Here is a 27442-nt window from a genome sequence, read left to right on the forward strand (position 1 = left end):
TTTGTAGGCTTCCCATGACTTTATTCATTCATGGTCGATGGTTACCATGCAGTATCTCGGTGTATTTGCCTCGGTATTTGCGGGTTTCCGGAAGCAAGAGTAGAGCATCTTGGGATCAGATGTCATCTGCGACACCCTTCTTCCTGCGCTCCTCATACCTCGTCCGAGTCTTCGTCTTGGCTTCTTCGACCCACTGGTCATAAGTGCCCTCCTTGATCTTCTGCTTCACCACTCCCTTCATGAGCTCGCCAACAAAGCCAATGAAGTTGTGGCGACGCAGCGCGTTCTCCCACTGCCATGATGTGCGCTTCTGCTCTTCCCTTTGCAGCCATTCCACATCGCCAATTTCTCGTGCTTTGATGCGCAGATCCCGAACCATGGCCAGCAGGTTGAATCGAATCTCCGTCACCGGGTATCTCTCGATGCGACGCTGCAGTACCGGTATGACCTTGTCGGGGAACTCTTCGAACGAACAATCGCCATGTGAGATGGGTGCGGGCTGCAGGCCGTCTAGCTCGTACAGCTTGCCGTTGATTGGTGTGTATGCGATAAAGTGGTAGACATCGTCGTCTTCGGTGGCGGTGCGTTGGGTCTCGTCGACGAAGGGGGACGAACGGGCAAAGGAGTTGTGGGTTTCGCGAATGAGATCTGAGTTTGACAGCGCTTCGCCGCGAAGCTTTGATGCCGTTAGCCAAGACCGAGCAGCGGATGACAGGCGAACTTACGTCTGCAGGAAAGGCAGTGGTGAAGTCCTTGAAATCGCGAAGCGGCGCCCCAATGTCAATGTCGCCATCCTTGTTCAACAGGACCGAGAGAAGAGCCTGAGTGCCACAAGCGTTCTGGATCGTTTGCGCGGCGAAGAAAATGTTCTCGGCAGCATCGTGGTCGAAAGTTCCGTCCTTGGGCTTGTCGGAGGGCTTCTCGTCGGTTGGATACTTGAAGAGGAAGATGACGCCATAGACAGGACTGCATGTTCCTCGAATTAGCCATGAAGCAGCTACTTTAGAAGCTCTCGGAGCAATTACCTCTGTTGCCTGAGCGACTCCGAATCAAGGGATATCAACTCTTCAAACTGGACATCCTTGGCGCCTAGGTTCTGGAGGAGGTATGTGAAGACACCCTGGGAGACGAGTCAGTCGCGGCGACGGGCGACCGCGCGCGCAGGATACATGTAAAGGGAGGTGGCGCACAAACCGCATCAGACTCAATTGTATTCCAGCCTCCGGACATGGTGGGCGTGTGCAAAAGACGGCCGGGGAGGGGGAGGAAAGTTGAGAGAAGGTTCAATGCTAAGTTAATTGGAGCTTGGGCGCCGTTTGCCCGCCATTGCCTCGTCATGGGTCCGGGTTACTCAGCCGGAGTTTTTCCGAAGACACGCGTTGCCGGGCGGGAGAGCCGGCCCGCGCCGACCACTTCACCGCGCTCACTCCCGCTTCCGTTGCCAAGCACTCCACCACTGCCTTCTTTCATCAATTCCACTCCTCAGTCTCATCCAGAGAGGCTCCATCGAGACCTATTCCGTGCTGACATCAACATGTGTGGCTAGTGATATGCGGGAAGCCTTCGTCAGACCGCAAGGACCTCGGTGGACCTCCGAAACCTTGTTGAATGATTTCCATGGCGTCCAAGGGGGTTTGCCCAGGGGAGAGCTCCGTCGTTCGGCCAAGGCATGTTCTGGTCGACGAAGAAAATGATTTTACTAGTTTTGAACCCCTGCTCACCATCTCCTTCACAAATCCGACATCCTGTCAACTCATGCCCCCGCTGTGATGCTGTTCTCCAGAGATGCTAGTCCAACCTGTAATATCGTCATCATCATCATCATCCATGTCGCAGTGCTACAGGACGACACAATTTGCGCGAGAGCAGAGCGAATGCAAAGAGAGAAAGAGAACGCCATCAGCTGACTTGCTCTATCCACTTTGGTAACCGTTCAAGTGCTAGAGTCTGATCCTGCGAAAGGGATGTCAAGCTAGAAGCTAGACTCCCTTGGATCGCACAGCCTGCCAACAGCTCGGCCTTAGCTCAGTCAAGAGTTTCAACAAACATCACTTTTGATGAATCCCGTGCGCGTTGAATGTCGACAGACCTTTTGTTTCACCTGGTAAAACACTTTCGTTCTTCTCAGGTCTTCCAACCCACACACCAGCCCCGTTTTCCTCCTCTGGCCTTCGGCCGCAATAGCCCAACATGGTTTGCGGAAGAGCCACCGAGCTCGTCGCCGTCACTTGGGCAATGACCTGTGCGGCATTTGTCACTGTCGCACTTCGCATCTATATGCGGTTCACTGTCATCCACATCTTTGGATATGATGACATGGTGATCCTACTAGCCCTTGTAATTTCTTGGAATTCATGCGACCAAGACTTTTCGGCTGATACTAGCAGGTATTTACCATCGTAATGACTTATGCCATGAATGCTCGTACGTCTCTGCAGAATCAAAAGAAATTTATGGCTTTGCTGATGTCTTGAGCAGAGGCGCATTACGGTTTGGGAGAGCACATTGAACATTTACAGCCTCAGAACGTAGAAAATATATACTACGTAAGTGGACAGGTCCCCAGGATGAGTAAACTTGACGCTAAGCGTTTGTAGTGGTTCTACATCAGCGTCATATTTTACAACGGCGCCCTTGGCCTGGTCAAGCTCTCAATGTTGCTTCAATACTTGACCATCTTTTCCCTGCTATCCTTGACGCGCATCGCCACCATCTTTGGAATCGTTTTCAACGCTGCCTTCATGATCGAGACGGCTATAGTCAGCATTTTTGCCTGCTGGCCAATCGACTACTTTTGGCACAAAAATCACGATGGGGCTTGTGTCAACTTCAAAGCAATGTGGCTTTCTCACGCAGTGGTCAACATAGCCACAGACCTTTACATCATCCTGGTCCCATTGCCTGCCATTAGCAAGATCAGGCTTCCTATAAGGCAAAAGATCACCCTGATCTTTGTTTTCTCACTTGGTTCTTCGTAAGTTTCTCACCCTTGGCTATTTGATTCATTGTGAAATCGGGATGCCTTGCTGACATGCCTAACAGTGTCTGTGTGGCATCAATCCTCCGCCTCTCATCCATAGAGCTAGTCTCGACTTCCAGGGACGTCACCTACGACAACATCGACGCCGCCATCTGGTCCTGCGTCGAGCTCTGCCTGGCCATAATATGCGCTTCTCTACCAGTATTCAAAACGTTTCTGGGCCGATGGTTCCCGCGCCTGTATGACCACTTCATAATTCCTCTTTCCAGCGGCAATCAACGCAGCGCAAATCAGAATACAAACCGACAAAGCACCATCGCCCCTCTTCCGCAGCCAATGGCAGCGGCACGTCCCAGCAACTTTAGGGAGTACAACTATGAATCGTTCCGCAGTCTGCCCGAATCAGTGCGCGAGTCTCAAGAAAACCCAAGCTCCCAGAGCATTCGCCTGGAAGAGCCTTACCCATCGATGGAAGCAATACCAATCAGAAATCCAAGACCGATCAGGCGAAGTGCAATACCGGTCAGGAGTTCAATACCATGCAGAAGTTTAACACCGGTCAAGGGTCCAACGCCAGGCAAGAGTTCAATACCAAGAAGAACTGCCGCCGTGCCGTCCTTTGCACACCTGAGCCAGCTGGAGCGCGGCGAATACAATCAGAGCGGCTTCCGAAAAGACTCCAGTGTTCCAACTGGGGATCGAAAACCTCAGAAGGATGACGGACGGAAATAACTCCTCTCCCAGGCGCGTTTTCATCGTCCGGTATTTATCTCATTCAACGCGGAAAAGATGCATTGTCGGCTGCGAGATCCTGCGGCTTATTTACAAAAACTCCAGTCGCGCCAAATTGCGCGGAACAATAGGGGTATCTGGATCGAGCCATGCGCCGACTTTTCCAGGGGTGCGTCCTGGCAGCCCACCCAACTCGACCTTTGCACTTATGATGCACAATTCGACTACCGCGCATCCCATCTAATAACCTCACGAACTGGAAGACCCGCTCACGGCAGAGATCCAATCATCCTCGCTTCCTTCTATCCTCACCGTCCGCACCTCGACCGTCTCTTCTTTCCAGATGCCGTTCTTCCCCGGTCCAGGTCCCTCCTCTTCTTCTGCCGCACCACCACCACCAAAGCCATGATGGTGGCTCCCAATCCTGCGCCCTTTGCTGCCTCTGGGCCCTTTCGGCCCCGTCTTGCCAGCCGTCACCGCCGACTCGCTGCACCCATTCAGCGTCCCTCCTAGTGACACGTTGACGGCCTCCTGCTCCGTCACCGGCGCCCGCACGTTGCCGCTGCTGCGATGCAGCGATTCGGCCGGGCGCGGCGCCTCCAAAGCCGTCTCGTTGTGCGGCGTGTGGCCGCTCGAGCTATCCACCTCGCCGCTCCCACTGGCGCCTGCCGTCCCCAACGACACGGCGCCGACCGCCACGCCGCCGCTGTCGTCCGCGGGACTGTGCCTGCAGCCCATGCCCCAAGACACGTACTCGCGGTGCTGCGGGCGGCTGTGGTGGCGGCCCGGCACCGGCGGAGGCACGTCGAGCTCCAGGCCGGCGTCGGCTTCCGCGTCGCGATCCGTCGCGTTCGTGTTCAGCTTCTTGAGCGACGAGGTGGCTTGCAGCTTGTTCAAGGCGGAGCCGCTGCTGGCGAAGGGATCGGCGCCGTACGAGTGCGACTCGTCGTACGTGCCGTTGGAGGAGAAGCCGAGGCGGCAGGGGAGCAGGCGGAGGAGCGGTCGGAAGGTGTACAGACTTGTGGCGACAAGGCCTGCGGCGACTTCGATGTTGGACCATAGAGCGATGGGGCCAAATGCCGCTGAATGTGGGAATGATTGTTAGCTGAGGCGTTGTTGAGGGGGCCAGCGTCGAAAAAGGGGACTGTTTAGCGGACACACCAAGGGGGTTTCTTTTGTCGGCGAAGCCAATTGCGTATTTGAAGCGGGCAATCGTGGCAACACTTGCACTGTGATAATAGTGAGCTTCACTCGGCACTAAAATAATGCTCCAGTACAAATGTCACGACTTACAATATCCCCAAGCCGAGTATGATCATAGTGGAAAACTTCACGGCGCGAGGGATCTGAAGGCCCCATATCAACGGTATCAAGCCCACAGCGTAGTATACGTCCAGTCCAATGCTGACGCCGGACCAGACGTGCGCGCTGGTCAGGATGAGATGTTTTGAGAGGCAATGGCCCCCTTTGACATCACGATTCCACGCTCTTCGGGGCTGGATCAAGTCAGCGACGTGCGCGAATGTCACCTTTTCACATCTGCTGCTTTGGCAGCGATAAGACTTACAGGATTGCACTGAAAGAGCAATACGAAAAAGGTGTAGACGCTGATGATGACGTTGACGGCAGTAGAGGCAAAGTTGATCCGTCGCATCGTCGTGTTGGATTGGCCAATGATGCGTAGCTGGAGGATCGCCACGCTCAGCTTGACAAACGCCGACGTCGCAATGTATGTGACTTCGCAGACAACAAGGAACTGTAGGCACGGTAAGTTGGAAGATTGGTATACGGTCCCCTAGACGATAGCGTTTACCTTGACTCCGACCTGCAGCACGTGGTAAGAAAGCTCGTGCGTCGATCTGCCGAAGCCTCCCTTGTAGAACCCCGTTATCATCAAACCAGTCAATACACAGTAGAGTACCTGGGTTCAGTATCAACAGCTGGTTGCCATATGCCGCCATGTGTCAAGAGATAGCAGGACACTTACAGTTGCGAGAACGAGGAGGAAATCATCAGTAGAGCACTGTCTCTGCAGACGCGTGCGTATCAAGATGCGAATGATGACGAAAATGATGGCCAGCGCGAGGCCTGTGGTGCAAATGGCGCTGATCTCCTTCTGATGCTCGTTGACGACGTACCGATAATTCGGATCGCCGTTCGGTTCCCGTGATTCCGCCATGCCGGAGTGGGCCAGCACGTCAGTGTTGTGCCCGGCGCAGCAGCAGCGAAGGGTTTCTCATATCAGAAGAGAGCGGATATGCGGGGAGGAAGACGATCGGCCGGCTGGCTGACGGGCTAACTTGCCAACCCGTGCTCCTCACTTATCGCTCAATGCGGCCAATACTTAGTAAATGATTCTCGTGTGGATGAAGACGCTGGCGTTATTAGGAGGCGGCTTGGGAAGTCTTGTTGCAGGCAACGGCAAATGCTAATCTCCAGCGGCATTCCGTTGATTGACGAACGAATGAAAGTTGGGCGTAAAAGGCCTTTTTTCTCGTTCCCTCACTGCCAGCCCACCGACTCGGTGTCCGGTACGAGCGAGCCCTTGTTGCTGAGGTAGGCAGTACAGCCGTTATTTTGACTTCTTTGTTATGCTTGGGTTTGGCGCTGCGGGGAGACGGCGCGATACCTATGATGTCCCGGCTTGGTGCAAATTTCCCCTCTGGAAGGCCAGCCGTGAACGCTCATAGGCTCTTTGTCCTGCTATCCCAGCAGTACCGTTCAATTAGGCTTCTGCGTCAATCAAAATCGCCGTGGTCCCGCTCTCATGCCGGCATGGCGCATCGAAGCTTGGCCTCCTTGAGCGCGAAGTAATTCTGCTTGGTAGACACCAAGCCCGCTTTGTTTTCGATCTTGGGACAGGTTCGTGATCCAACCTTCGAATTGGTAAGAAGAACACGGCCACAAGCTTCGAGGTCGAACCCATCTGCAGATCATCAGCTCTTGCTGCGGAGCGTCCGAATTGGCTTTGACTCTAGCAGGGTTCCAGTCATAGCAAGCTCTGCCCATCCCGGCGCTGCACCGACCATACCTTGCTACAATGACATGCGTGGGGGACATGGTGGATCCATAAAACCGTCTCTGGAGCATATGGCTCTGGAAAACTCACAATCAGGCGGTGATCCGCCGAGAGACTTTGGAGTCGACATTCAGAGGTTTCACAAGCGTCGATCCTTGGCTTCGGGACGAGTTGCCTCTGTGGCACGCGGCTTCCTTTGTCTGCTCTTCAACTGGGTCCGGCTCTTTGTCAGCATTCGCTGTGCACTTGGGATGCTTTGTTTTCGGATATCGACTTCGGCAGCCGCTTGAACTGATTCAGCAACCTCGAAGCGGTACAACGAGTCTGCCACAAGGTAAGTAATCAAGATAGTGGCAAGTTGAGCCAAATGAATAGTTAGGTGTGTCTTGCCACCAGAACATGATTCGAAATGGGGGAGGGAGCTTGATGAGTGGTCCCTCAAGTGCAACGAGTTATGCGCTATGCCTCCCCTACCAAGCTCTTTTGGTGATAAAGGGATTCCAATCCAAAATGAAACGCCTCCTGTGTCCAAGAAAGCAAGAACGCCCAAATGGTATCCAACTCCGTCTTCAATGCTGCTAAAACAACAACTTCTTGGTATCATGTCGTAAACAAGGGAGAAGCAACGCTCAAATGCTCGCTCGCTCGCGATGTTGAAGAAACAAAACAATGAAAGAAATGCCCTGCCAAACGCCTTCATGCTGTCGTGCCATCATTCTCGACTTCAAACTACTCATCCTCGTCTTCAAAACCATAGCCGTCTGATCTATGCTTCTTTCCCTCTCGAATGACTTTCTTGATGCGCCTGGGCTTCATGTTTGCCCACATGGGCAGGACGAGCAGACGCGAATCGGTCGCCTTGCTGGCTTTGATCCAGCACAGCCATTTGCCCGCCATGGCAAAGACGAAGGAGAGGCTCTTGTCGCGCCAGTGCTTGTAAAGCGCCGATGCCTTCAGGAGTTCCCAGTCGCTGGGGGCACCAGTCAAGCTCCGGGTCCAGCACTTGACGACTGGGTGCGTCAGGTTAGTGGGCCTAATTGCGACAAACATGGCAAAGCAGTCGTTGACGGAGTCGGTATATGACTCGCCCTGCTTGGGGTGGTCAAAGTCGCGGCCGTGAATGACTGCATTCCAGCGATCTTTGACCTGTCTGATCGCCTTCTCCAATTGCTTCAGCTCGTCCGCGATTTCAGACATTTCCCCCCCATCTTCCTCGATGGCCTTGTATGGCGCAAGCAGGTCCTCATCGACGTCTACCCGCATGCTCTTGAAGTGGTCGGTGACAACCTTGAACGTCTCCCTAGTATGCGGTTCTATTGACTCGAAGTACATCTTGTCAGTGATGTTATCTTTTTGATACCGCATCTTGGTCAACTTCTTGGATTCCGTCAACTTCCCCTTCTCGAGTTTATCCAGCTTCCTAGCTCGTTCGTACGCGGGTTCTTTGACTTGTTTTCGTAGATCGAGTGACGTGATTTTGAACCTCTCGAAGGCGTTCTGGTCGAAACTGTAACCGTTCTTGGAAGAGTCCACTAGAAGGTCGTGCAAGTCTGCAAGAGCATTGATCTTTGGCGAATCAATGGTATTCTCCATGTAGCAGATCCGCTCGTGCAACTTGGTGGTTTGCCCAAGCAGATTCGTCTTGCATCGATATTCGAAGCTTGCCCAAAGAAAGTTTTGAATCGAGGGGCGTTTCGAGGGCGAACTCTCTTTCAGAAGCAAGTCTTTCAAACTCCGTTTGTCCACTTCGATGCCGTAGTCTCTGGGCGCGGGGTCTTGCAGCGGGGCAGGCGCATTTTTGAACGGCTCCACTAGGTCAGGCTCCCAACAGATCCAAAAGGTATCTCCATCGTAATCGCCGCCTTGCAGCTTCCCAGCAAGAGGATACTTGCCCTTCGTAGGAAACACGACAACATCTCGTAAATGGGCCAGATCGAATCGGAACGTGGTCTTGACCTTTTGAATATCTGACCTCCTTAATGCAGGGTTTCGGGCAACAAGGACGGAGCGATCGCGAAGAAAGGGGATGGATTCCCCGGAAGCATCATCTGTCAGACTTTGTGAAAAGCAGAGGTGGATTTCTCCAGGCTCAAGGACACCGAGGGGATCCGCCACGCCTTTGATGTAGGTGCAGCGTGGGAGAGGAATCCGGACATTCATGCGCAGCTCTTGAAGGCTTGTCGATACGAATTTTTCCGCTATGTCAGAAACATAGGGACATGAAGTGTCAAAGCCCGACTCTAAGAGAAGGACGAGCTTCTCGTGGTGGGACGTGGGCATTGCTCCTTGGTATCGAATGTCGTCCTCCCGATTCCTCTCCTCCTTGGTGGAGTTCTGGTCGTTGACCCATTTCCTCAGGCTCACTGGATCTTCCGACGACTCAACCAGCTTCGTCCTTTCTTGGTCCATGTATCGGCCAACCAGTCCCGTGAGGGTCTCTCCTGGGACACCCCTATCCAAGAGAATGGGGAAGAATGACAGATAAATCTTTGACGACGACGCTTGGTCTGTGATCGAATGCAAGTCGAAGGTCAGTCGTTGTGGATCGTATAGCGAGTCATCTCGGTCATCTTTGTGAGGCCAGAATTTGCGTTGGCTCTCGGTGACCTCGATCCAAATTTCCCTGTCATTTGGATTCTGGGTGTCCGAGGCAGCGCTAATACTCCACATGCCTTTGGCACCACCTATGCGGCCCTGAAAAGTGCTTGGAAGAGGCCCGCCTCTACCAACGTTTTTCCAAAGCTGTTGGGCAGCGCCGACAGAGATACGCGCACAGCCGTCATTCATCACTCGTCGTTCCTTGGTTTGATCTTTGGGCCATTCCAAGGCAGGGTCGTTGAACTCGTCATCCTCGGGGGTGTCATCGGCAACGATGTCCAGGACGTATCTCACTTCCGACGGTTTGAACGACAAAGTTGGGGTGGTTGTCGTAAGTCCAAGAGAAATGCGCGCGAAAGCCTTCGGAAACGGTTGCGACGCATTGCGCTCATCAACGAAGGGCATAAACCAGTTGAGAAGATCGAAGGGGGACATGGCCTGACGTGGAGCTCGACTGCTGACCTTCTGCGTCTTGCGGTCAAGGTCGCACCCGTTCATGGCAAAGAGTAACACCGAAAATCCTCGCATTTCCGTCGACTCGCCCTTTCGTTTCTTTGGTTGAAGCGGATCGACAAAAAACACCGTCCAATTGCGACCAAGAAAGTGTTTGGGCATCCTGAGCCATTCAACAAAACGTTCTGGAAGATAACCGTATTGCTCTTTGAGGTGGCTCGGCAGGGCATCGAGCGGCGGTACCTCAATGTAGAGGAAACGGTCACCACCAAAGGCTCTCTGGAAGCGGCAGGAGGTCTCGGTCCGCAGTGCTTGCATGTGCAGCTTGAACAGCGGTCCAGTATTTGAAGTGTTGAAACTGAGAGAACCCTTTAATTTGACGTTCTCGAAGTTTGCTGCCTCCCAGGCCTTTTGACTGCTGCGCTGGACAGAACTTGATTGATCTTGACAAGCCTCGTTCTGCATCAGGCGAGACCAAAAGTTTTCGTAGTCCTGGGCGCTTCCCGGTCTTGTTTCTATCAGGTCGTCCGGGTCGGAACCAATGGTTTGGGCGACTCGGACGTATTCCCATCGGTATTTGAAGGGCAGACTCCGGAGCTTCTCTCCAATCTCTGGGACGAATAGATGCTGCGTCGGCAAGTTTTTGAGCTGGTGTTGCTATCCAGGTTTGCCGGGGCTGATGCAGATGTCGGTTTGTTCGGGAATTTCAATTTCGAGACCCTCTAAAGGATTTATCAAACCCTCGTCTTGCCGCAGGCACTGCAAAACATTCTCTGTGGTCTCATCATCCCAAGAGATTGTTCCTGAGCTGTTGAAATGCGGGGCGCTTTGCGATACCGTAGTCTCTGTGGTGAAGGAGGTATTCGCGGAACGAGTGTTGTCGCGATAGTGATTGAACACTGAATCCGTTCTTGAAACCTCAGTCGAGGTCGCAGAGGTGGCCGACACTGCTACCGACCGAGCCGTGCCACTGGTCCTTGAGGACGAGCGCGAGTCGTGCGTATCCTTCCGTGTCGGAGGAAGTCCAGGGACAGCAAATTCCGAAGATTTTCTTTTTCCGCTCAAGCCCCGACTGCACTTGGAGTTGGCGCGGTCCTCAAACTCTTCAGAGGATCTCTTGCGGCTTGGTTGGGGGTTGTCTTTGGTTCGCCGTCTGCAGCTCGCCTCCAGAGATGGAGAAGGTGGAGGCGTTGGGTCTTTTTCATCGTTACGCTTGGGCGTAGACGGCTGAATCGAACCCAGTGGGCTCCTTGTTGTCGTTCGCCCGAGGCTGCTGTTTCTTTCCGAGATCAGAAAAGAAGAGACTGGGGGGCCCCCAGAGCCTGTCAGTCATTAGCATAACGAGGCACTGAGGCAAAACTTGATTCGGGGTCATCATCCGCTTGGCAAGCTTCTGGCATGGTCAATTATCTGCTAAGCAGGATGTAGTCCAGAAAAGCAGAAAGTGCAGACCGTCAGCAAACCTATCGGAACAAAGGAATCTATGCTTGAGGGCATGTGAACGAGTCAACCTACGAAGAGCATAATGAGGGACTGGAGAAGCTGGAGCAACTCTGTTGCTGGTGGGAGTCGTGCTCGGTTGTCTTGAAGATGCGCGCACTACCCTTTCACCGCGTTCCAAGAGTGCTCGGAGATAAGGCAGACGCTCCCTTGAGCTCTTGTGGCCTGCATTTTGGTTGAACTCAGCTAGAAGCTGCGGGAGAATTTCCCGACCCTGGAAATGAAGAAACTTGATTAGCCCGAAGCATTTCCCCGGATCAGATGGAGGCTGTCGGCTAGGAGACCATGTTTGATCTCGAGGGGTCAAGCCCAGCCTCCACCTGCTTTCGAGTCGACCAATGATGTCGTTGATTGCATCATGGTCCTCGTTGGATTTTTTTACAGGGCTCTGTAGAGCACTGCGGGTGTTCATTTTGAGGTGCCAAACGAAGCGAGACGTAGCAATCAGAACTTGGGCAGACCCATCACCAGCGACAGCGTCAGAGTGCTTGGCGTCAATGTAAACCAAGGGGAGAGAGAATTGGGATTGGAGGGCAAATTTCCGACATCCAATGGCGTCTAGGCCAGGTGGGCAGACGCGGTGTCGATGTGGGTGTTTGGTGTTGGGTACCCAGAGCAAGCGGCGTGTGTGTCTGCCTGCACGCGGCTTATCGCGGACCGAGCCGGACCCTGGGCTTCGCGGAAACGACCAGAACGAACGAATGGCCACATCACGTGCGTGGCTTTGCTCCTCCGAATGCCTGAGCCGTGGCCTGACTCGGCCCGAAACTGCCATGAGTGGAGTTGTAAATTTCTCGGTGGTGCCAAAGTTGATTCAATTGATTCCAGTCACAGTAGCGAAAACGAAAAAGGTAGGGCATGTGAGGCGAGAATGCTCTTGATTGAGCATCAGTCCGTCCTCCAAGATGGCAATTATTTCATCATGCGTTTGATTCGTGAAAACCAAGGACCATCCTGCTGTCCCTCCTCTATCAACCAGACCCAGATCGTTTACACCTTCATCTCGGTGAGACCGTGCTTCCAGATGGTGACGAAGGGAGTGATGCCGTCGTCGCGGTAGTTGAGGAGGATGACCCTGTGAAAGCGGTTAGGATGTGCTATTTTCCGACCAATGGCATTTCACTTACATTCCATCGGGGTCCATGGACTCGCCGATCAGGAACTCGTAGTCCTTGAAGTTGCCGACGACCTTCTTGGCGAAGCCAGAGGCCTTGGTCTCAAAGTCCTTGACCTCCTCATCGCTGGCACCCTTCTCCTTGAGAGCCTCCTTGACCTTCTTCATGTAGGCTGTTTTGTTTGGGTTAGTGAAAGGCCATGCCGGGGCCGGGCGTGGCAGCACTTACTCTTGAGGTGAGACAGGTACGACTTCTTGTCGAACGAAGTCTCGTTGAGACGGAACGAGTGAACAACGTCCAGGACGGTCTGGGTGTTCTCGTCGACGTCGCCGTCACCGCCATCCTCAGCAGAGGGGTTGGCGCCAATGTCTTTGTCACATCAGCAGGTGGGAGGTGTTTGTTGAGACGCGTGGACTGACCAATGTTGTCGTTGCCGATGGTGATCTTCTGGCAGTCGGCCTCGTAGACAACGCCGTCAATCAGCTTGAGGTTGTACGAGTCGGAGATGAGCTCGTCGCCGGTGATGATGTCCTGGAGGCAGTGTTAGCGCGCAAAGTCGCGGTGATTCTTTCAAGCGGCGGGGGAGGATGCGGAGCAGTGTTGCGAGGACAGCGCACCTTGTAAATGATCATTTTGGCGGTTGTGGGGAGGAGACAGCGGATAGCAGGGGAAGGGGAGTAGGAGGCGGCGGCCGGGGAAGGTAAATAATATGGCGGTGATTTGCAGGGCGGAGAGAAGTTTTCCCAGAGGGCGGTCGGTGCAGGTGGTGGGGTTCAAGTTGGGCGGGCTCGACGAGCAGAAAAGCTTAGCGCCGAGAGGGGCCCAGGCTGAGGGGAGACCAGCAAGGTGGCCTGAGCGCGGGGTGTGAAGGACTAAGGTAGGTAGGGCACGGTGCCAAGCAATTCCGGAAGCAGACTCGGCCCGGTACCGTAAGGTACCTGTAAGGTATGGAACACAGCACATGACTAACCCTCCAGCCTCAGGCACCGAGCCAAAGCCAGGCACCGGGCAATCTCCGCTTTCGCCCTCGCCGACGCCGACGCCGTCCGCATCCGACCCCGTCGACCTGACCATCCATCCATCCACCGTAAAGTAGCCTGACAGCATCCCACCCGCCCCGGACCACTCTTGTCTTGTCCTGCTTAGGAACCGCACTCCTTCGCCTCCTTGCTCTCCATCCTTCCAAACCATCACCCTCTCCCGTCTGCCTGCCGCCTCCACCATATCCTCTCCAGTCTTTGCGCCGCGCCTTCGCCCTCGTCCCTCCGCACCCTCAGCTCACGAGAGCGCTTCCATCCGCTTTGCATGGTGGCGCAAGCTCTTGCAATGGCGAACGCGACACTCGCGAGCGGCCTCCCTCCGCTGCCAGAATACACCCTACACCCTCTTCCGGCCCTCGTCCCATGGCTCCCCGACAAGTACCTGGTACTGGCCCTCCCCGTCGCCGCCTACTGGATCGTCTCGTTGTTGTTCCACTTGATTGATACATACGACCTCTTCCCCGACTACCGACTGCACACCCCTCTCGAGCTGCTGCAGCGCAACCATGTTTCCCACCGCGAGGTTCTCCAGGACGTAGTCTTGCAACACGTCATCCAGACAATCTTCGGCGCGCTTTTGGCTTGGTTTGACCCTGAACCAACCTTTGGAAAGGAGGACCACGATGTTGCTGTCTGGGCCCAAAGAATCCGCATTGCACAACGAGCCATACCGGCTGTCCTCGGAACCCTGGGCCTCAACCCGAGTGCCGTTGCGAAGAATCTTGCTGGCTCGTTTCCGTCGATATCCGGCGCTCTTGCCGGCGGTCAATATCCCTGGCTCGTGCAGACGATTGTCGCCAACGGTGATCTAGTCACCGCTCCCGCCTTTGCGTCCTGGGAGATTTTGTTTGCCAAATTCATTTACTGGGTCGCTTTTCCGGCAATCCAGTTCGTGTTTGCCATTTCCGTGGTGGATACCTGGCAGTACTTTTGGCACCGCGGCATGCACATGAACAGATGGCTCTACAGTATGACTTCTTCCCAGACTTGCAAAATTCGTGGTCTGACTTTATTGCAGCAACCTTCCACTCGCGTCACCACCGTCTCTACGTGCCGTATGCCTATGGTGCCTTGTACAACCACCCTGTTGAAGGCTTCCTGTTGGATACCCTAGGAACTGGAGTTGCCTATCTCCTTTCCGGAATGTCTGTTCGCCAGGCCATGTGGTTCTTCACGGGTTCGACCATCAAGACCGTCGACGATCACTGCGGATACGCTTTGCCCTTTGACCCGCTCCAGTTCATTACATCGAACAATGCAAGCTATCACGACATTCACCACCAAAGCTGGGGCATCAAGACCAACTTCTCCCAGCCATTTTTCACAATCTGGGACCGTGTCTTGGGCACCATGTGGAAGGGCGACGTCTCGCTCAAGTACGAGCGCCAGCGCAAGACTGCTGAACGCAAGGCTGAGACTGAAGCGCTGAAGCCCCAATTTCTCCCCCCGGAGCTGAAGCCTGAGCCAGTCCCATCCTCCGAGCCTTCCTCCGAGGTCGACAGCGCGATGGAGGAAGTGCCGCAGGTGGCGCTGCGCCGCAGCCCCAGGAAAAAGGCGTCGAGCACATCTCAGCAATCTGCTGGCAGTCTGAAGAACTTGCGTGAGCGTGTCAATGGCAGCCTCCAGGGACGAGGACCCAACGTGCTTGGTCTTGAAAGCACCCACTAAAAATCCTTATCTCGACCTGTCCTCCTCTTCTGCAGTTGACGTCGACTGGGAATTGAAACAATCAAACAAACCTGTAATGTATCACGATCACACACACTCACACCTTGGATTCGGGAGCTTCCTGGCGCATGCAGTCCTAGCATTGTTCTTAATCCAGCATACGTTTTGTCCTGTCCTGCAGCGCTATCTAATTGCTTCCATTCCTCTCATGCGCCTTCCGTAGCTACTCGGCTGGACATGCCGGCGACGGGGACGTGACGCGGCCGCCGTTTTCTCCTTTCCCCCTTCGAGATCAAAAAAGAATCGGTGTAGCCAAGAGACGCCATGAGCGTTCCTGCTACAACAAACTTCCCTTCTGCCCTTGTCTTCTTTTCCTCTGTCTCCTCTTCCTCTTCTCCTCTCTCTTTCTCCTCTACTTTCTTGTATTCTATGTAGACCGGCGCAGCGACCGGCTCCTCTGTCGTCTGCTACAGCGGGGCGGGCTCGCCGGGGCTTTGGGCATAAAACCTTTTAGTCTGGCTGTCTCTCTTGTCTCTCTCATCTACCTCCTGGTTGGGTTAAAGGTCTTGCCGCCGCTTTGGGATCGCTTGGGTCGGTTAATGGCAAATCGAATATATTCTGCTGTGCTTCGTCCCCTGGTGTGTGCTGTCTGCGGTCCCCGGGTTGTAGCATTTGCTGCTTGGGGAAGGCGAAAAGTATGTACTGACAAGTAAACAAGAGACGCGGTGAGTACGCGTCGCGGCGTCTGAGTCGTGTTGTGGTTGTGTTCATCGACACGGCTTGTGTGTGGTACCATCGACCCACGGCGCACGATGTTGGCGTGATGCCAACGCCCTCTCGAGCCACACTTAGACCATCTGGCCTTGAACGGGGTAGACAAGGGATGGGCTACGCGCGTATGCTATTTGGCACCACTGAAATGCTAAATACGCTTACGTAGATATAGTCTTTGGTGCCAGGTACATAGATAATGTTTCACGGCGAGAAATTGGAGTATGGTGAAAAGGCATTGCCATTGCCCGAGTGTACTGCGTGATTGAGGTCTCGCTCGCTACCTAGACTTTTTCCGGTTCTCTTTTGCCACGTCTCATTTCGTTCTGTCTGATTTGGCTTGTATCGCCTCGTCGAGTTGCCTGCGCCCTTCTGGTCACCCATCATGCCGTTGTCCCTGATCGGCTGCGCAGGCAGATACTGTTCCATGGCTCTACCTCTCTTCAGCCTGAAGCGAACAGGACAAATCGACTGAGCACTGCTTTTTTATCCTTCACCTACCCATCTGACCATGATTGCCATGCCAAAATACTCACTGCTCCCGCCAATAAACGCATCCAACCTGCCTCCTCAATCGTCCGGGCAGCTTGGAGCACCCACAAATCGCATGCCTGTCCCAGCCCACCTTACTCGCGCCAAATGGGCGCCACAGTCTCAACAGCGCGCTCGACAATCGCGCGCACGCGATCCCTCAGCAGGCCCGAGGCTTCGACCTCGAGCGTCTCGAGCCACACCTTGGCGACCTGCTTGTCGACGCGGATCTCGACGCCCGGCACGGGTATGCCGAGGGCGTGCAGGCGCTTCAGCTCGGCCTGCTCGGCAGGCGAGAAGGACGCGTCGTCGTCGTTGTCGGTCTTTGTGAGGCCGCCAGCGATGGAGACCGTCTTTGTGTCGCTGTCGGTTGACGGGTCCTTTGTGTCGTCCGTTGCGACGGATGACGGGTCGCCGGGCTGCTGCTGCTGCTGATCGGCGGGCAGTTTTGGGTGCGTGATGGGGGTGATGTTTTGGCCGAATTGCGCTTCGAGGAACATGCAGAGGCGGTCGAAGCGCGTTTGCGGGTCGCTGAGGGCGTGGGGATTGGCTTTGGAAGTCGGGGCGGCGTGCGAGTGTGCATGCTTGGACGAAGACTCTGGACATAAAGTTAACATACAATGGCCGAGTTTGGCAGATGGTAAGGAGAGACTCACGCTTCACGGCTGCCGGACTCGTTTCGACTGTGAAGAGCACGGCGAGCACAGCGTCGGCGATGCCGTCGTTGATCATGTTGCCCTCCCACTCCACCTCTATCCGTCCGCCAGCGCGGCAGTGGATTGTCACGCAGCCCATGACTACGAAGCTGGTCGTGCTCCTGTCAATCTCTTCGTCTGCGTCTTCTTTCTTGACCCCGTTGCCATTTGTCTCGGCCTTGCCGTCAATGCCCAGGTCGTGGCTGTTGACCTGGCGGAGAGCGCCGAATGTCCCTTCCAAAGCCCAGCGAATGAGGTCGACACTTGCCGCGGCGAGCGTGAGGTGTTGCCTGCAGACAATCGTGGTGGTTGTCAGGCCTGCATACTCTCTCAGGTCTTCCGGGGCCATGAGGGACATCTTGAAGTCGTTTTGGACAAGCACGCCGCTGATGAGCTTGGACTGATCGTCTAATTCCTCTTGTGCAGTTTCGGCATCCTCTTCGTTCTTTGGGTGATGTGGTAGTGTTGGCGGTATCTGCGCAAGTTTTCCAACCACCTTGGCTACCTTGTCCGTCTTGAATGGTATGCGAAGCTCTTCGCAGTTTGCAGGCGAAAAGACCTTGACCGGTTGCTTCTTGTCCGCGTTCAGCGACAGAAGTTTAGATTTGAGGCGCATCATGTTGTGTTTCTCGCCGTGTACAAGAATCTAGGTAGGTGTGTTCCATTAGTTTGATCGTGCCATCTGAGTGGGATGCTACTTACCACAACGGGTGCAGCGACGCCCTCGATAAATTCCCTATTCTCCGTCCCGTCGACATGCGCCGCAAAACTGAGTTCCTGAACACTACATCTTCTGGGGATCGTAATTTGCTCGTTTTCCCTACCCGGGCCCCTCCTCACCGCGTTGCCTCTTGTCATGACTGCCTGGATTTGATCGGGTTCTTGCATGATCAATTTGCCCATGGTGCCCTCAACAGAGTAACCTGTCATGATGACTCCGTTGCGTGGGTCAGGAGCCCATCTTTCCAACAACTCGCGACTGACGCCGTTTTGCATCATGCCGGGACTTGCAAGCATAACACAGCCCCCAACATCGTCGAAACGTTCCAGCGACTTCAGGGACCGCACATATCTAAAGTCCCAGGGACCGGCCTTTGAAGCATCGCCGTTCTTTTCTGCCTCTTCCATGCGCTCCCTGAATAGCCTCTTGATGTTGTCGTTCATTGCATAAACATATGTCTGGTAGACGACCATACATTTCCTTGCAATGTTTGAGGCATAATAGATGGGAATCTTTGAGTACTCATTGTGTCTTGCCCAGTACTCGTCGAGGATGAGAAGAAGCTCTTGTGCACGTCCGAGGGCGAAAACGGGGAGAAGAACGCGGCCACCCCTGTTCAAGATTCCGGTGATGGACTTCATGAGAGCCGCCTCGCGCTCTAACCGGGGAATGTGGGATGCGATTCCAAATGTACTTTCGGTGATTAAAACGTCGACCTTGACGTTTTTAGGGACCTCGGCGGAAATCAAATGTCTGTCCTCTTCTCGCGAGTAATCGCCCGTAAACAGAATCTTCAGTCCCGCAATCTCAATGAGGAACATGGCAGCACCCAGAACATGTCCAGCCGGGTAAGGTGTTATGCGAATGGAGGAGATGGTGTGTGTTGTGTAGTAGTCTATGGCTTCGATTTGGGGAAAGGTTGATAGGTGGTCGGCTTCGGTGTAGAGCTGAATTCGGGATTCGGATGAGGAGGAAATGTTGCCCACTCGAACGCTGTCCTGGATGAGCCACTTGTAGATGGCTTTTGTCGGATGGGTCATGAAAACGCGGCCCTTGAAATTCGTTTTTGCGAGGACGTATGGTAAAGAGGCAGCGTGGTCAATGTGAAAGCTGCGTGGTCAAGTCAGCCTATGGTTCGAGAGAAGTCCAAAGCAGTCGAATCGCGCGGGCCTTTGGAGCTATCTACACTGGACTGGGGGTCTGATGCGTGCGGGCTTCTTCACCACAGCATTGGGAGATGATATGCGCAGACATTCGAGTTTTATTGATGCTCATATACAGTGGCGGTGGTACAGGATACGTAGGAGAAAGAACCAAGTATTTTAGACATCATCTCCTTCCGTAGTATCCTTTGCGCTCATGTGTCGATGCCTCCAGTCGGATATAGCCCGCGCGCAGTATGGATTCATGATTTGGGGTTCAAGTTCAAGCACAGAACGCTATGAGAGGGTTTGCTTACTGGCTGATCAATAGGACATCAACTTGACTGAGGTCAAACTCGTCGTAAAAGGGCAGAGCTGCAAGCCCATCGTATGCGGGATGCATGCCAGCATCAAGCTATCCCCAGATCAGCACGAGTTGTCCTGATGATTCCCGCAGGCCAACGCAGCCAGAACAGCATACCATGACCGTCTTGCCCTTGTATTGTATGATGTGACTGGACCGGCCCACTTCGTTTCCACCTCCTAGACAGTAGAAGAGGAGCTCATCGGAGGGGTCGACGGGCTCATCGTCGCCCGGCGCCATTGCCGCAGCTTTCCGTTTTGCAGCCATGTTGAGAGATGTCGAGGGTCGAGGCACCTAGCAATGCAGATGAGTGTGCGAGACAGACGCTGGCGGGCGGGCGGTCAGGTCGCGTAGGGCGGCGAGAGGGTGCACCCAGACGAGGAACTTCGGACCATGAAGCAAGTGCCGCGTTTTGCTGTGGGCGAGGTCAAATGAGGAGAGATGGAGGTGGTAGACTAGCAGTTGAAGGTTGCTGCTCTTGAGCGCGCAGTCGCGACAGAGCTGAGGTGAGTGGGCGCGAGAAAGTCAATGCCGGCGTGGTGCGCACGACAACTGCATCAGTGCGGCTATGACATAGTATCGGCGTCGGAGAAACGGCACGCTCCGAGTTGACTGACGCGCGAGGTGTTGATTGCGACCTGGACCTGCTCTACCGGCCGCCCGCCCAAACCTCCACCGCCGCCCACCTCATCCTCGTCCTCGTCGCCCGTCCTCAACCGCCCCCCCAGACCTCCCGTCGCCCTGCAAAGCCCACGCATTCCTTTGGACCTCACCTCCGGCTCACGGCGACGACCCCCGCGAATGATCTGCGTCTCGCGCTCAAGATAGGTCACGGTCAGAACGGCCGGTAGGCTGCACGGAAGAGCAGCATCGCCGCTCGTGACTTCCACCTCACCGACCATCATGGCGCATCAATATCCCCCGTTGCCGCCGCAGCAGCAGCAGCAGCGGCCATACTCTCCATACCCACCGACCGCGAACTCGCCCGTCCAGATGCAATCGCCCGGTGGAATAGGAATCCCTCCAGCAGCCAAACGGACAAAGCTTTCACCAAATCCCGGATCGCCATACCCGTACTCGCACAACTCGCCATACGCTTCCGTTCCTGGGACACCAATACAGGCGCATACTCCCATGCCAACGTTCAACCAGCCCGAATATCCGCCCCAGAGTCATGACACTGCACCTCGTGGCCCGCCGCCGCCTGGCTCCATGGGCCCGCCGCAAAGGCCTGTGGAAAAGACAGAGAAGCAGGAAAAGGAAAAGGCAACGGATCTCAATGATTTGAGTGATTCCATTGCTTCGGCCGGTATAGATCTGAGGGAGGAAGAGAACTACTTGGCGCAGACCTGGCAGAACCAACACCACCAGGCTCAGAGCCAGTCCTTTTCCGCTCAATTCACACCATCACCGTCAACTCTTTCTCCCAGCAACAGCTTCAACGCCCTTGGGGGCAGTTTCGGCGGCCACCCAGCATTCCGTGGTGCTGGCCCCGTCAGCCAACCGCCGGTCCCGCAAAAGACAGTCGAGGACGAGTTGCATGAGAAACACAAAGCAGCAGCCCGCGCACTAGCAGAAAACTCGCAGCAAGAGCTGAATGATCCATTCCTCAAGGCCAACAGCATCAGAAATCGAATGGGCAAGATTACCTATGCGGCCGGAATCAAGTTCAATGTCGACGGGCTTTACGACAGGATCGAGAAGAAGTCGAAAGAAATCCAGGGAGTACATGGAACATCTGCTATTGGTCCCGATGGCACTGGCATTGTTAGGGCTGAGGCCGATGCGCTCTTAGACACTAATGCTCCTTTGGTGGACATTCTTACTCTTTTGTCTCTGGCAACCAAGGACAGGCTTCGCACCGTTCTCGAGGACTCGTTTGCTCTCGCTCGGTCTCGTCAACTGAGCTCTGATGGCGTTGTTCCGCCAGAATATGCGGATATTGCGACTGGAACAGGACCTGAGCGCCCTGCCACTGCAGTATCAGCCTCCGCTACCAACACTGCATGGGACCAGCCCGATAGTGCTGTCAGTCCCATGACCATGCCGAAGAAGCGTACGTCCATGGTCTCACAATTAAGGCTCTTGACTAACGACTTATAGGTGCACTCGACTCTGACACCCCGAAGAACGAGCTCTCTCGTCTCCCGACCCCCCCGACCGATACTCCCCCTACGCCTCAACCTACCATATCTTTCTCGTCAGAGGTCGCGCCCTCGTTACGCAAGCTCTTGACTGAGGAGCGCAAGCTCGAGAAGGAGCGTCTTGCGAGACGCTCAAAACGCTCATCCACCAAAGACGGCAGCAGCGGAACTCCAGGGACTCCAGCAGACCCGAACAAACCAAATCCGTCCGACATTTACAATCAACCAAAGATGACGAAGAAGGAACGTGAAAGGATAGCCAAGGCAGGTCAGACAGAAGAGGTTTTGCACAGGGCAGCCAACACGACCGCGAACATGGCCATAGGAGGCATGAAAAAGTACAGCTGGTTGTCAGGTGGCAGTGGCTCCGGCGCTTCGACTCCGAGGTTGAATACGAATTTGGGAGGAACGGGAAGCGCAAGTGCTGGAGCGGGCGGACAGCAAGATCGAAACCTGGTTGCAAGAGACAGAAAATGGGGCGATTGGCGCGAGGACGGACCCAAGGGCAAAAGCATACAGATGCGGGACTTCATCGCTGCCATGGAGCTGGATGGCAACGAGAAGAAGACACTGGCGCGGGCGCTGGTAAGGTTAAAACCCGACAACTGAGCGCTCGCGACCAGATGAGACCATGCAGTGGTCTCAACTCACAAGAACAAAAGCCGGTAGAGCTTTATTCACAGGAATACCATGAGGCCTGTCAGGCTGCGGAAATGGCAGTGGTGATGCATTATTACATGAAGGGCCGGATTTAAAAGGACTTCTGGTATCATATCAAAGTGCCAGAAATGAAGACTACAAAAGTTGGAGTAGTCACTGAACCAAAAGATCAGCTCCTCGAGCTGCGACATATCATATACCCATTGGAGCAACTTGAAAAGTGTCCATGCGCCGCTAGTGATTCTGTCGTGCCTCGAACCTTCAAGTCTTCCTGACTTGTTTTCTACAATTCAACACTTCAAAAAAGTGCTCCGGAGCCCTGCCTTGGGCCATGTGACAGCTCGATGTAGAACTGAGAAGAACTAGCAAGACCAAAATAAAAGCAAAGCCGAAATCGACTGCAGAAACCAGTCCAATACAAGTCCGTCCTGCAACCCCAATCTCATGCACCATTCCACGGCGTCTTTCCAGTGTCAATCGTGTCTTCCTGTCCACTCTTTCCACAAGACCTGACTGCCGTCCATCGAGACTCTCGTCTTGCTCTCCAGATCTCTACAAGACACGAGAGGCGCCGAGCAGTGGTTCAAGGGCGCTCAGCTCGAATGCCTGAAGGAACGCCCTCGTTGATCCGATTTGTCCTAAAACGTAGCACGAGCACACGCCGCATAGCACGTTCCATATTTCTGATTGCAACCCATGACAATCCCAGGCGCAGCGGCTGCCGGGACCGTGCCGAAGCTGAATCCCGCAGCCATGTAGCAGGTTTCGACGAGTGCAGCGCAGCCAGACTGACAGGCTGCGTACGCTTCTGGCCCGACGATGGCGGAGGCTACCATCAGGAGGAGCATGAAGGTCGGAAGTGTACAAGTGATGCGCATTTCCTGGTCTGTGGGAGTTTTGTGGTCAGTGAAGGAAGGGTTGCAGCAGATGGGGAGATGGGGCGATAGCACCTTGATCTTGGTTTATTTTTTCGTATCGGAAAGGCGATGTTTGAGAGTCTTGGAGAGGCGATTCGGATTGATTGTGAAGTCTGAGAGGAGAGTAGGTGGCTGGCTGCGGAGTCGGGTTGCTTGGTACTTGTGGGAAAAGCCTGGCGTCTATGAACAGCGTTTTTGGAGGGATTGTAAGGAAGAGATTCGACAGTTCGATTCCGTTCGTTCTGAGGGTCTTCTTCTAGAAGAGAGAATTCTTGTGATGCGATTAAGAGCCTTAGGGAATATGATTTCGAAAGGGGAATGGTCGGCTGGCGACATTTAAATACAGACGAGGAAGGGCAGCCGTGTTCGAGCAAGCAGGACAGCGAAGGCTGTTGGTGAGTGCCCGGAGAAAGTGTGAGACAGTGCTGGGTATATCTACATGCTTCTAGTACTTGGAACTGGACGTGAAGATTTCCAGGATCCTAATGTGTCCATGCGCCGCTTATGATTCTCTTGTCAATTTTCATGTAATGTCTTTCTGGTAATATGGTTTCTACCTAGAGTCCGATACTTTGGGAACGCGCGAGGGCGCTGTTTAGGTTCGAGGGTTGAAGTAGTCAGAAGCAGGCAGGAGTCTTCAATATGACTGACGTCAAATCGAAATTCCATGTCCAACTCCATGTCAGGCGAACGAGCAAACCCACCATATCTGGCCAATACTGCACCGCAATTTGAACATCCCAGAAAAGGGGCCTCGAAACTCGCCATTAACGTACAGGAAAGAAACGCATGGCTGAGAAAAGGCGGTATCGCTCTCGCCATGCATCAATGTCCAACACGAAACCTCTCCCAATCAGTGCTCCACATTCGCCGTCTGACTGAGCTTCTCACAATTCGTCAACCGCGCATCATCCTCCAATCTACCTTTCCAAGACATGGGGGATCCGGCGACAGATACTTGCCCCGCTGCGCTCAACAAGAACCAGTTGCGCATTCAAATCGCCCGTCTCAAGGCGTAGGCGCCAGCAAGACACCTGCGCATGCCGCCTGGCAAGATCCATATGCCGTGTTGCACGCCGCAATGGCGGGCGGAGCGGCCGCAGCCAGGACCGTTCCGAAGGTGAAGCCGGCGGCGCCGTAGCAGGCGACGACGATCCCAGCGCATCCGGCTTGACAGAGGCCGTACGCTGCTGGGCCGGCTGTTGTGAGTGATGGTAGGGAGAGAAGAAGGGCAGCGGAGGTCAGGGAAGTGGATTTGTTGAGGCGCATGTTGGTTGTCGGTTTGTCTGTGGTGGCGGGTTAGTATATCAGTGGATTTGCGGTGATAGGGGTGATAGGAGACGCTTACCTGGACTTGGTATTGTCTCGCTCGCTGAGGAGGTCGTGATTTTTTCGCTCAGTGGTCTGGCTTGCCTGGGCTTTGGACTTTTGTTTGAGAGACCATAAGGGGCCTGAAGTCGAAAAATGATCACACGAAATTTTCTACATATATAGTGTTGAAGCCGCCAGGAAGACAAGACTGCGTACAGAAAGTGCCAGAATTCCGAACCGAAACATGCAGAGAGCTTCACACAGTAGACCAAAGCTTGCCGCCGCCATAACCCACCCTTTTCAGAGATAAGCAGTGCCCGAGGAGTCATCTGTTTCGCAAGTAAGTCAAGCTAGAGCCAGGCCATACTCCAATGAGCAGTTGTGGATGCGCAGGAGCTGTGAGAGACAAACTTTTTCATGTGGCACGTGAAGCGAAAATGGAAGTTGAGAGGTTGGCATTGCGGATGGCGCGGAGAGGTTATTGAGATAATCTTGCTCCAGTTCCGTGGAGCAGGATTGCAAAACACCAGCTGTAGCCTGTGGGCTGTGGGTGACGCGTTCGCAGAGTCCCGGAGCTGTGGTTGAGTAGTCTACAAGGAAACTTTATCTCATGTTTGAAATCGGCAGATGCTTTGCTGAGATCATCGCCGTCTCCACTTTCATCGCAAGTGATATACGTATGTGAAGGACGAGTGAGATCCCGATGTAATGATAAGTACTCAGATGGATTTGAATTTCTGCCTCAAGGTCGGCATCGGGTATACTACATTTCTCTATGTAGTGGAACAAAGGCGTAGCGTTCTGAGTTGCCTGAATTGACGAAGAGCCAACATTTCCCACTCGTCACAAACGCAGGACATAGGAGCAGTTTGCGTCCAGCCTATTTTGCCAAAAAGCCTTGGAAAGCCTTTTGGTCAATGACGACGCTGCCAACAGCCCTCATCTTCTTCTTTCCCTCCTTTTGCTTCTCGAGCAGTTTGCGGCGGCGCGACACGTCACTGGCGTGCAACTTGGCGAGGACGTCCTTGCGGAAAGGCTTAATGCTCTCACGGGCGACAATGCGCTTGCCGACAGCAGCCTGGATGACGACCTCGAACATTTGGCGCTCGACGTGCTCCTTGAACTTGCGCACCCAATCGCGGCCTATGCGGTCCACCTGTGACGCGTGCACCACGCGCGCCACGGCGTCGACGGGCTCCTTGTTGACCAGCAACTGCAGCTTTTGCACGTTGGCCGGCCGGAACCCGGCATCCTCGTAGTCAAGCGTTGCGTAGCCCTTTGTGCTGCCTTTGAGCTTGCCGAAAAAGTCGTCGACCAGCTGCGCTAGTGGAATGTCGTATTTGAGAATGACCTGGGTCGCGGTGAAGAAGGTGAGCTCGACCTGGCTGCCGCGGTTGGACTCGCAGAGCTCGATGACCGGGCCAATGTATTCTTCAGGCATGGTAATCGTTGCCGTGACGTAGGGCTCTTGTATTTCTTCCACTTTGGTGTGGCGATCTTGATCGTCGGGGAACGCATTGGGGTTGGTGATGATGGCTTCGGTGCCGTCTTTGTACATAACCTTGGTCGGGACGCTCGGTGGGGTGATGATGATGCTGGCACCGTGCTCTTGACGCAGCCGGTCTTCGAAGACGGAGCAGTGAAGCGTTCCAAGGAAACCAAGACGCCAGCCAGCGCCCAGCGCATCCGATGACTCTTTGGCCACCGTCACACTGCGGTCGTTCAGGACGATTTGGTGGATGCTATCTTCAAGGTGCTCAAAGTTGGATTGGTCGACCGGGTAAGCGGCAACGAAGACCATGGCCTTGGGCTCCTCGAAGCCTGGCAATAGCTCGACTTGATTCCTGGTGGCCACGTGGGTGTAGGTGTCGCCGACTTTGGCCTCCTGCGAGCGCTTCATGCCCGGATTGAAATAGATGTATCCGACTTGTCCAGCACGGAGTACCGCCTGGGGCGTTTGGTCAGGATACATGATTCCGACTTCGCCAACGATGTACTTGAGGCCCGTCACGAGCGAAATGATCTGATCTCCTGATTTTACTTGGCCGTCAAAGATCCGCACAAGTAGGATGACGCCCTTGTAGTTGCTGTACCAAGAATCGACCAGCAGCAATCTCAGCGGTTTGGTGTGGTCGCCTTGAGGTGCTGGGATTTTCTCGATGACGTTCGGCAGCAGCTTCTCAACGCCCAGGCCCGTCTTTGCAGAGCATCGCACCGCGTTCTCCGTGTCTAGTTCGAATGTTTCTTTCATCTGCTCGAGAGCACGGTCTGGATCTGCCGAGGGCAAGTCTACCTTGTTGATGACTGGGACGAGCGTCAGACCTTGGGCGAAGGCGAGGTAGAAGTTTGCCACCGTTTGTGCCTGGACACCTTGGCTGGCATCAACGAGAAGAAGAGCTGCTACTGTCAGCCTGGATCTTATCGTTCGTAGTATTGCTTGGATACAGACCTCCTCCGCAACTGGCATAACTCCTACTAACTTCAGCTCTGAAGTCGACATGGCCTGGCGTGTCGACAAGGTGCAGTAGATAGTCTTCCCCTTTGTAATTGTAAAGCATGGTACACGTCTGGGCCTTTACGGTGATTCCACGCTCGCGTTCGACGTCTAGCTTGTCCAAAATCTGCTTGTTGCTGCCAGGCTCGATGGTGCCCGTGTGCTCGAGCAGGCGGTCGGAGAGCGTGCTCTTGCCATGGTCGACGTGGGCGACGATACAAAAGTTGCGAAAACGATCGATTGGAATGGCGGCGATGCGCTTTTCGATGTCGGACTGGATGTGGACATTTCCTTTGGCGGCAAGATGATGGGTGGAGGAGGAGAAGGTTCGGTGGTTGCGCAAAAGCGGCGAAGACTGTGGTCGAGCCCGAAAGATGGGGAAATTAGGGCGGCTCGACGAGCCTTGCCATGGCCGCAGAAGGCGTTCGGCGGCACGAAAGCATTGTCGCATGGGGATCAGATGAGAGCTGACATGGAGCAGTTGACGACGTTGAGAGCTGGAGCTGTTGAAAAATGTGGGATTCGGAGGTCGGAGATGCGGCGGCGCGTGTGGCGCGGAGACGTGCAACGCGCACTTGGAATTGGGG

General features: G+C 54.4%; 11 protein-coding genes across 11 annotated transcripts; 3 read left to right on the top strand and 8 right to left on the bottom strand.

Annotated features, from left to right (window-relative positions):
- Nucleotides 1-115: 115 nt before the first annotated feature.
- J3D65DRAFT_646805 (ubiquitin carboxyl-terminal hydrolase-like protein isozyme L5) lies at nt 116-1230 on the bottom strand (the record flags this gene model as incomplete). The annotated part of the gene is made up of 4 exons (XM_066802298.1): nt 116-676; nt 726-966; nt 1026-1120; nt 1195-1230. 4 exons carry the CDS (start codon nt 1228-1230, stop codon nt 116-118), a joined length of 933 nt encoding a protein of 310 aa, XP_066653934.1.
- A 638-nt stretch (nt 1231-1868) lies between these two features.
- J3D65DRAFT_444777 (uncharacterized protein) lies at nt 1869-3734 on the top strand. Its single transcript, XM_066796283.1, has 5 exons — nt 1869-2337; nt 2388-2424; nt 2479-2546; nt 2598-2974; nt 3043-3734. The coding sequence occupies exons 1-5, from the start codon at nt 2191-2193 to the stop codon at nt 3710-3712; spliced, it is 1299 nt and encodes a 432-aa protein (XP_066653935.1). The 5' UTR covers nt 1869-2190; the 3' UTR covers nt 3713-3734.
- Nucleotides 3735-3754: 20 nt separating this feature from the next.
- On the bottom strand, nt 3755-6027 carry J3D65DRAFT_630467 (uncharacterized protein). Its single transcript, XM_066800833.1, has 6 exons — nt 5700-6027; nt 5526-5633; nt 5280-5468; nt 5006-5208; nt 4874-4941; nt 3755-4794 (listed from the first exon to the last, which is right to left on the bottom strand). The coding sequence occupies exons 1-6, from the start codon at nt 5889-5891 to the stop codon at nt 3962-3964; spliced, it is 1593 nt and encodes a 530-aa protein (XP_066653936.1). The 5' UTR covers nt 5892-6027; the 3' UTR covers nt 3755-3961.
- Nucleotides 6028-7460: 1433 nt separating this feature from the next.
- Nucleotides 7461-10436, bottom strand: J3D65DRAFT_555736 (RNA dependent RNA polymerase-domain-containing protein; the record flags this gene model as incomplete). Its single annotated transcript, XM_066797240.1, has 1 exon — nt 7461-10436. A coding segment is annotated over one exon (2976 nt), but the record flags the coding sequence as incomplete, so codon positions are not given.
- On the bottom strand, nt 10344-12294 carry J3D65DRAFT_444928 (uncharacterized protein). The gene is made up of 2 exons (XM_066796286.1): nt 11298-12294; nt 10344-11104 (listed from the first exon to the last, which is right to left on the bottom strand). Exons 1-2 carry the CDS (start codon nt 12055-12057, stop codon nt 10440-10442), a joined length of 1425 nt encoding a protein of 474 aa, XP_066653938.1. The 5' UTR covers nt 12058-12294; the 3' UTR covers nt 10344-10439.
- On the bottom strand, nt 12059-13249 carry J3D65DRAFT_630476 (microtubule/calcium-binding protein). Its single transcript, XM_066800834.1, has 5 exons — nt 13015-13249; nt 12817-12928; nt 12626-12766; nt 12410-12569; nt 12059-12357 (listed from the first exon to the last, which is right to left on the bottom strand). The coding sequence occupies exons 1-5, from the start codon at nt 13027-13029 to the stop codon at nt 12273-12275; spliced, it is 513 nt and encodes a 170-aa protein (XP_066653939.1). The 5' UTR covers nt 13030-13249; the 3' UTR covers nt 12059-12272.
- A 178-nt stretch (nt 13250-13427) lies between these two features.
- On the top strand, nt 13428-15376 carry J3D65DRAFT_444982 (fatty acid hydroxylase superfamily-domain-containing protein). The gene is made up of 2 exons (XM_066796287.1): nt 13428-14405; nt 14456-15376. Exons 1-2 carry the CDS (start codon nt 13703-13705, stop codon nt 15103-15105), a joined length of 1353 nt encoding a protein of 450 aa, XP_066653940.1. The 5' UTR covers nt 13428-13702; the 3' UTR covers nt 15106-15376.
- Nucleotides 15377-16103: 727 nt separating this feature from the next.
- Nucleotides 16104-19857, bottom strand: J3D65DRAFT_630480 (beta-lactamase-like protein). Its single transcript, XM_066800835.1, has 5 exons — nt 19447-19857; nt 19283-19380; nt 17805-18933; nt 17064-17748; nt 16104-17005 (listed from the first exon to the last, which is right to left on the bottom strand). Exons 1-5 carry the CDS (start codon nt 19594-19596, stop codon nt 16503-16505), a joined length of 2565 nt encoding a protein of 854 aa, XP_066653941.1. The 5' UTR covers nt 19597-19857; the 3' UTR covers nt 16104-16502.
- A 134-nt stretch (nt 19858-19991) lies between these two features.
- J3D65DRAFT_630483 (transcription initiation factor TFIID component TAF4 family-domain-containing protein) lies at nt 19992-22361 on the top strand. The gene is made up of 2 exons (XM_066800836.1): nt 19992-21385; nt 21433-22361. The coding sequence occupies exons 1-2, from the start codon at nt 20233-20235 to the stop codon at nt 22080-22082; spliced, it is 1803 nt and encodes a 600-aa protein (XP_066653942.1). The 5' UTR covers nt 19992-20232; the 3' UTR covers nt 22083-22361.
- A 1604-nt stretch (nt 22362-23965) lies between these two features.
- J3D65DRAFT_445026 (uncharacterized protein) lies at nt 23966-24965 on the bottom strand. The gene is made up of 2 exons (XM_066796288.1): nt 24399-24965; nt 23966-24336 (listed from the first exon to the last, which is right to left on the bottom strand). Exons 1-2 carry the CDS (start codon nt 24688-24690, stop codon nt 24059-24061), a joined length of 570 nt encoding a protein of 189 aa, XP_066653943.1. The 5' UTR covers nt 24691-24965; the 3' UTR covers nt 23966-24058.
- A 276-nt stretch (nt 24966-25241) lies between these two features.
- J3D65DRAFT_555978 (translation factor guf1, mitochondrial) lies at nt 25242-27306 on the bottom strand (the record flags this gene model as incomplete). The annotated part of the gene is made up of 2 exons (XM_066797250.1): nt 25242-26758; nt 26811-27306. 2 exons carry the CDS (start codon nt 27304-27306, stop codon nt 25242-25244), a joined length of 2013 nt encoding a protein of 670 aa, XP_066653944.1.
- Between the last annotated feature and the right edge of the window lie 136 nt (nt 27307-27442).

The sequence above is a fragment of the Phyllosticta citribraziliensis genome (genome assembly GCF_038025025.1).
Source record: "Phyllosticta citribraziliensis strain CPC 17464 chromosome Unknown J3D65scaffold_8, whole genome shotgun sequence".
Lineage (NCBI taxonomy): Eukaryota > Fungi > Ascomycota > Dothideomycetes > Botryosphaeriales > Phyllostictaceae > Phyllosticta > Phyllosticta citribraziliensis.

Coding starts and splice junctions, on each gene's coding strand:
- J3D65DRAFT_444777 (XM_066796283.1), top strand. CDS start 2,191: ATGGTTTGCGGAAGAGCCACCGAGCTCGTCGCCGTCACTTGGGCAATG. Junction 2,425..2,478: donor GACTTATGCCATGAATGCTC/GTACGTCTCTGC, acceptor TGTCTTGAGCAG/AGGCGCATTACGGTTTGGGA. Junction 2,547..2,597: donor ACGTAGAAAATATATACTAC/GTAAGTGGACAG, acceptor AAGCGTTTGTAG/TGGTTCTACATCAGCGTCAT.
- J3D65DRAFT_630467 (XM_066800833.1), bottom strand. CDS start 5,891: ATGGCGGAATCACGGGAACCGAACGGCGATCCGAATTATCGGTACGTC. Junction 5,469..5,525: donor TGCTGCAGGTCGGAGTCAAG/GTAAACGCTATC, acceptor CCGTGCCTACAG/TTCCTTGTTGTCTGCGAAGT. Junction 4,795..4,873: donor CGACAAAAGAAACCCCCTTG/GTGTGTCCGCTA, acceptor TCCCACATTCAG/CGGCATTTGGCCCCATCGCT.
- J3D65DRAFT_444928 (XM_066796286.1), bottom strand. CDS start 12,057: ATGGCAGTTTCGGGCCGAGTCAGGCCACGGCTCAGGCATTCGGAGGAG. Junction 11,105..11,297: donor AGTCCCTCATTATGCTCTTC/GTAGGTTGACTC, acceptor AATGACTGACAG/GCTCTGGGGGCCCCCCAGTC.
- J3D65DRAFT_630476 (XM_066800834.1), bottom strand. Junction 12,570..12,625: donor GTACCTGTCTCACCTCAAGA/GTAAGTGCTGCC, acceptor CAAACAAAACAG/CCTACATGAAGAAGGTCAAG. Junction 12,358..12,409: donor TCCATGGACCCCGATGGAAT/GTAAGTGAAATG, acceptor CCGCTTTCACAG/GGTCATCCTCCTCAACTACC.
- J3D65DRAFT_444982 (XM_066796287.1), top strand. CDS start 13,703: ATGGTGGCGCAAGCTCTTGCAATGGCGAACGCGACACTCGCGAGCGGC. Junction 14,406..14,455: donor CATGAACAGATGGCTCTACA/GTATGACTTCTT, acceptor ACTTTATTGCAG/CAACCTTCCACTCGCGTCAC.
- J3D65DRAFT_630480 (XM_066800835.1), bottom strand. CDS start 19,596: ATGGCTGCAAAACGGAAAGCTGCGGCAATGGCGCCGGGCGACGATGAG. Junction 19,381..19,446: donor ACAAGGGCAAGACGGTCATG/GTATGCTGTTCT, acceptor ATCTGGGGATAG/CTTGATGCTGGCATGCATCC. Junction 17,006..17,063: donor GAGTCCGGCAGCCGTGAAGC/GTGAGTCTCTCC, acceptor CTTTATGTCCAG/AGTCTTCGTCCAAGCATGCA.
- J3D65DRAFT_630483 (XM_066800836.1), top strand. CDS start 20,233: ATGGCGCATCAATATCCCCCGTTGCCGCCGCAGCAGCAGCAGCAGCGG. Junction 21,386..21,432: donor CATGACCATGCCGAAGAAGC/GTACGTCCATGG, acceptor AACGACTTATAG/GTGCACTCGACTCTGACACC.
- J3D65DRAFT_445026 (XM_066796288.1), bottom strand. CDS start 24,690: ATGACTCCTCGGGCACTGCTTATCTCTGAAAAGGGTGGGTTATGGCGG. Junction 24,337..24,398: donor CGAGACAATACCAAGTCCAG/GTAAGCGTCTCC, acceptor CCGCCACCACAG/ACAAACCGACAACCAACATG.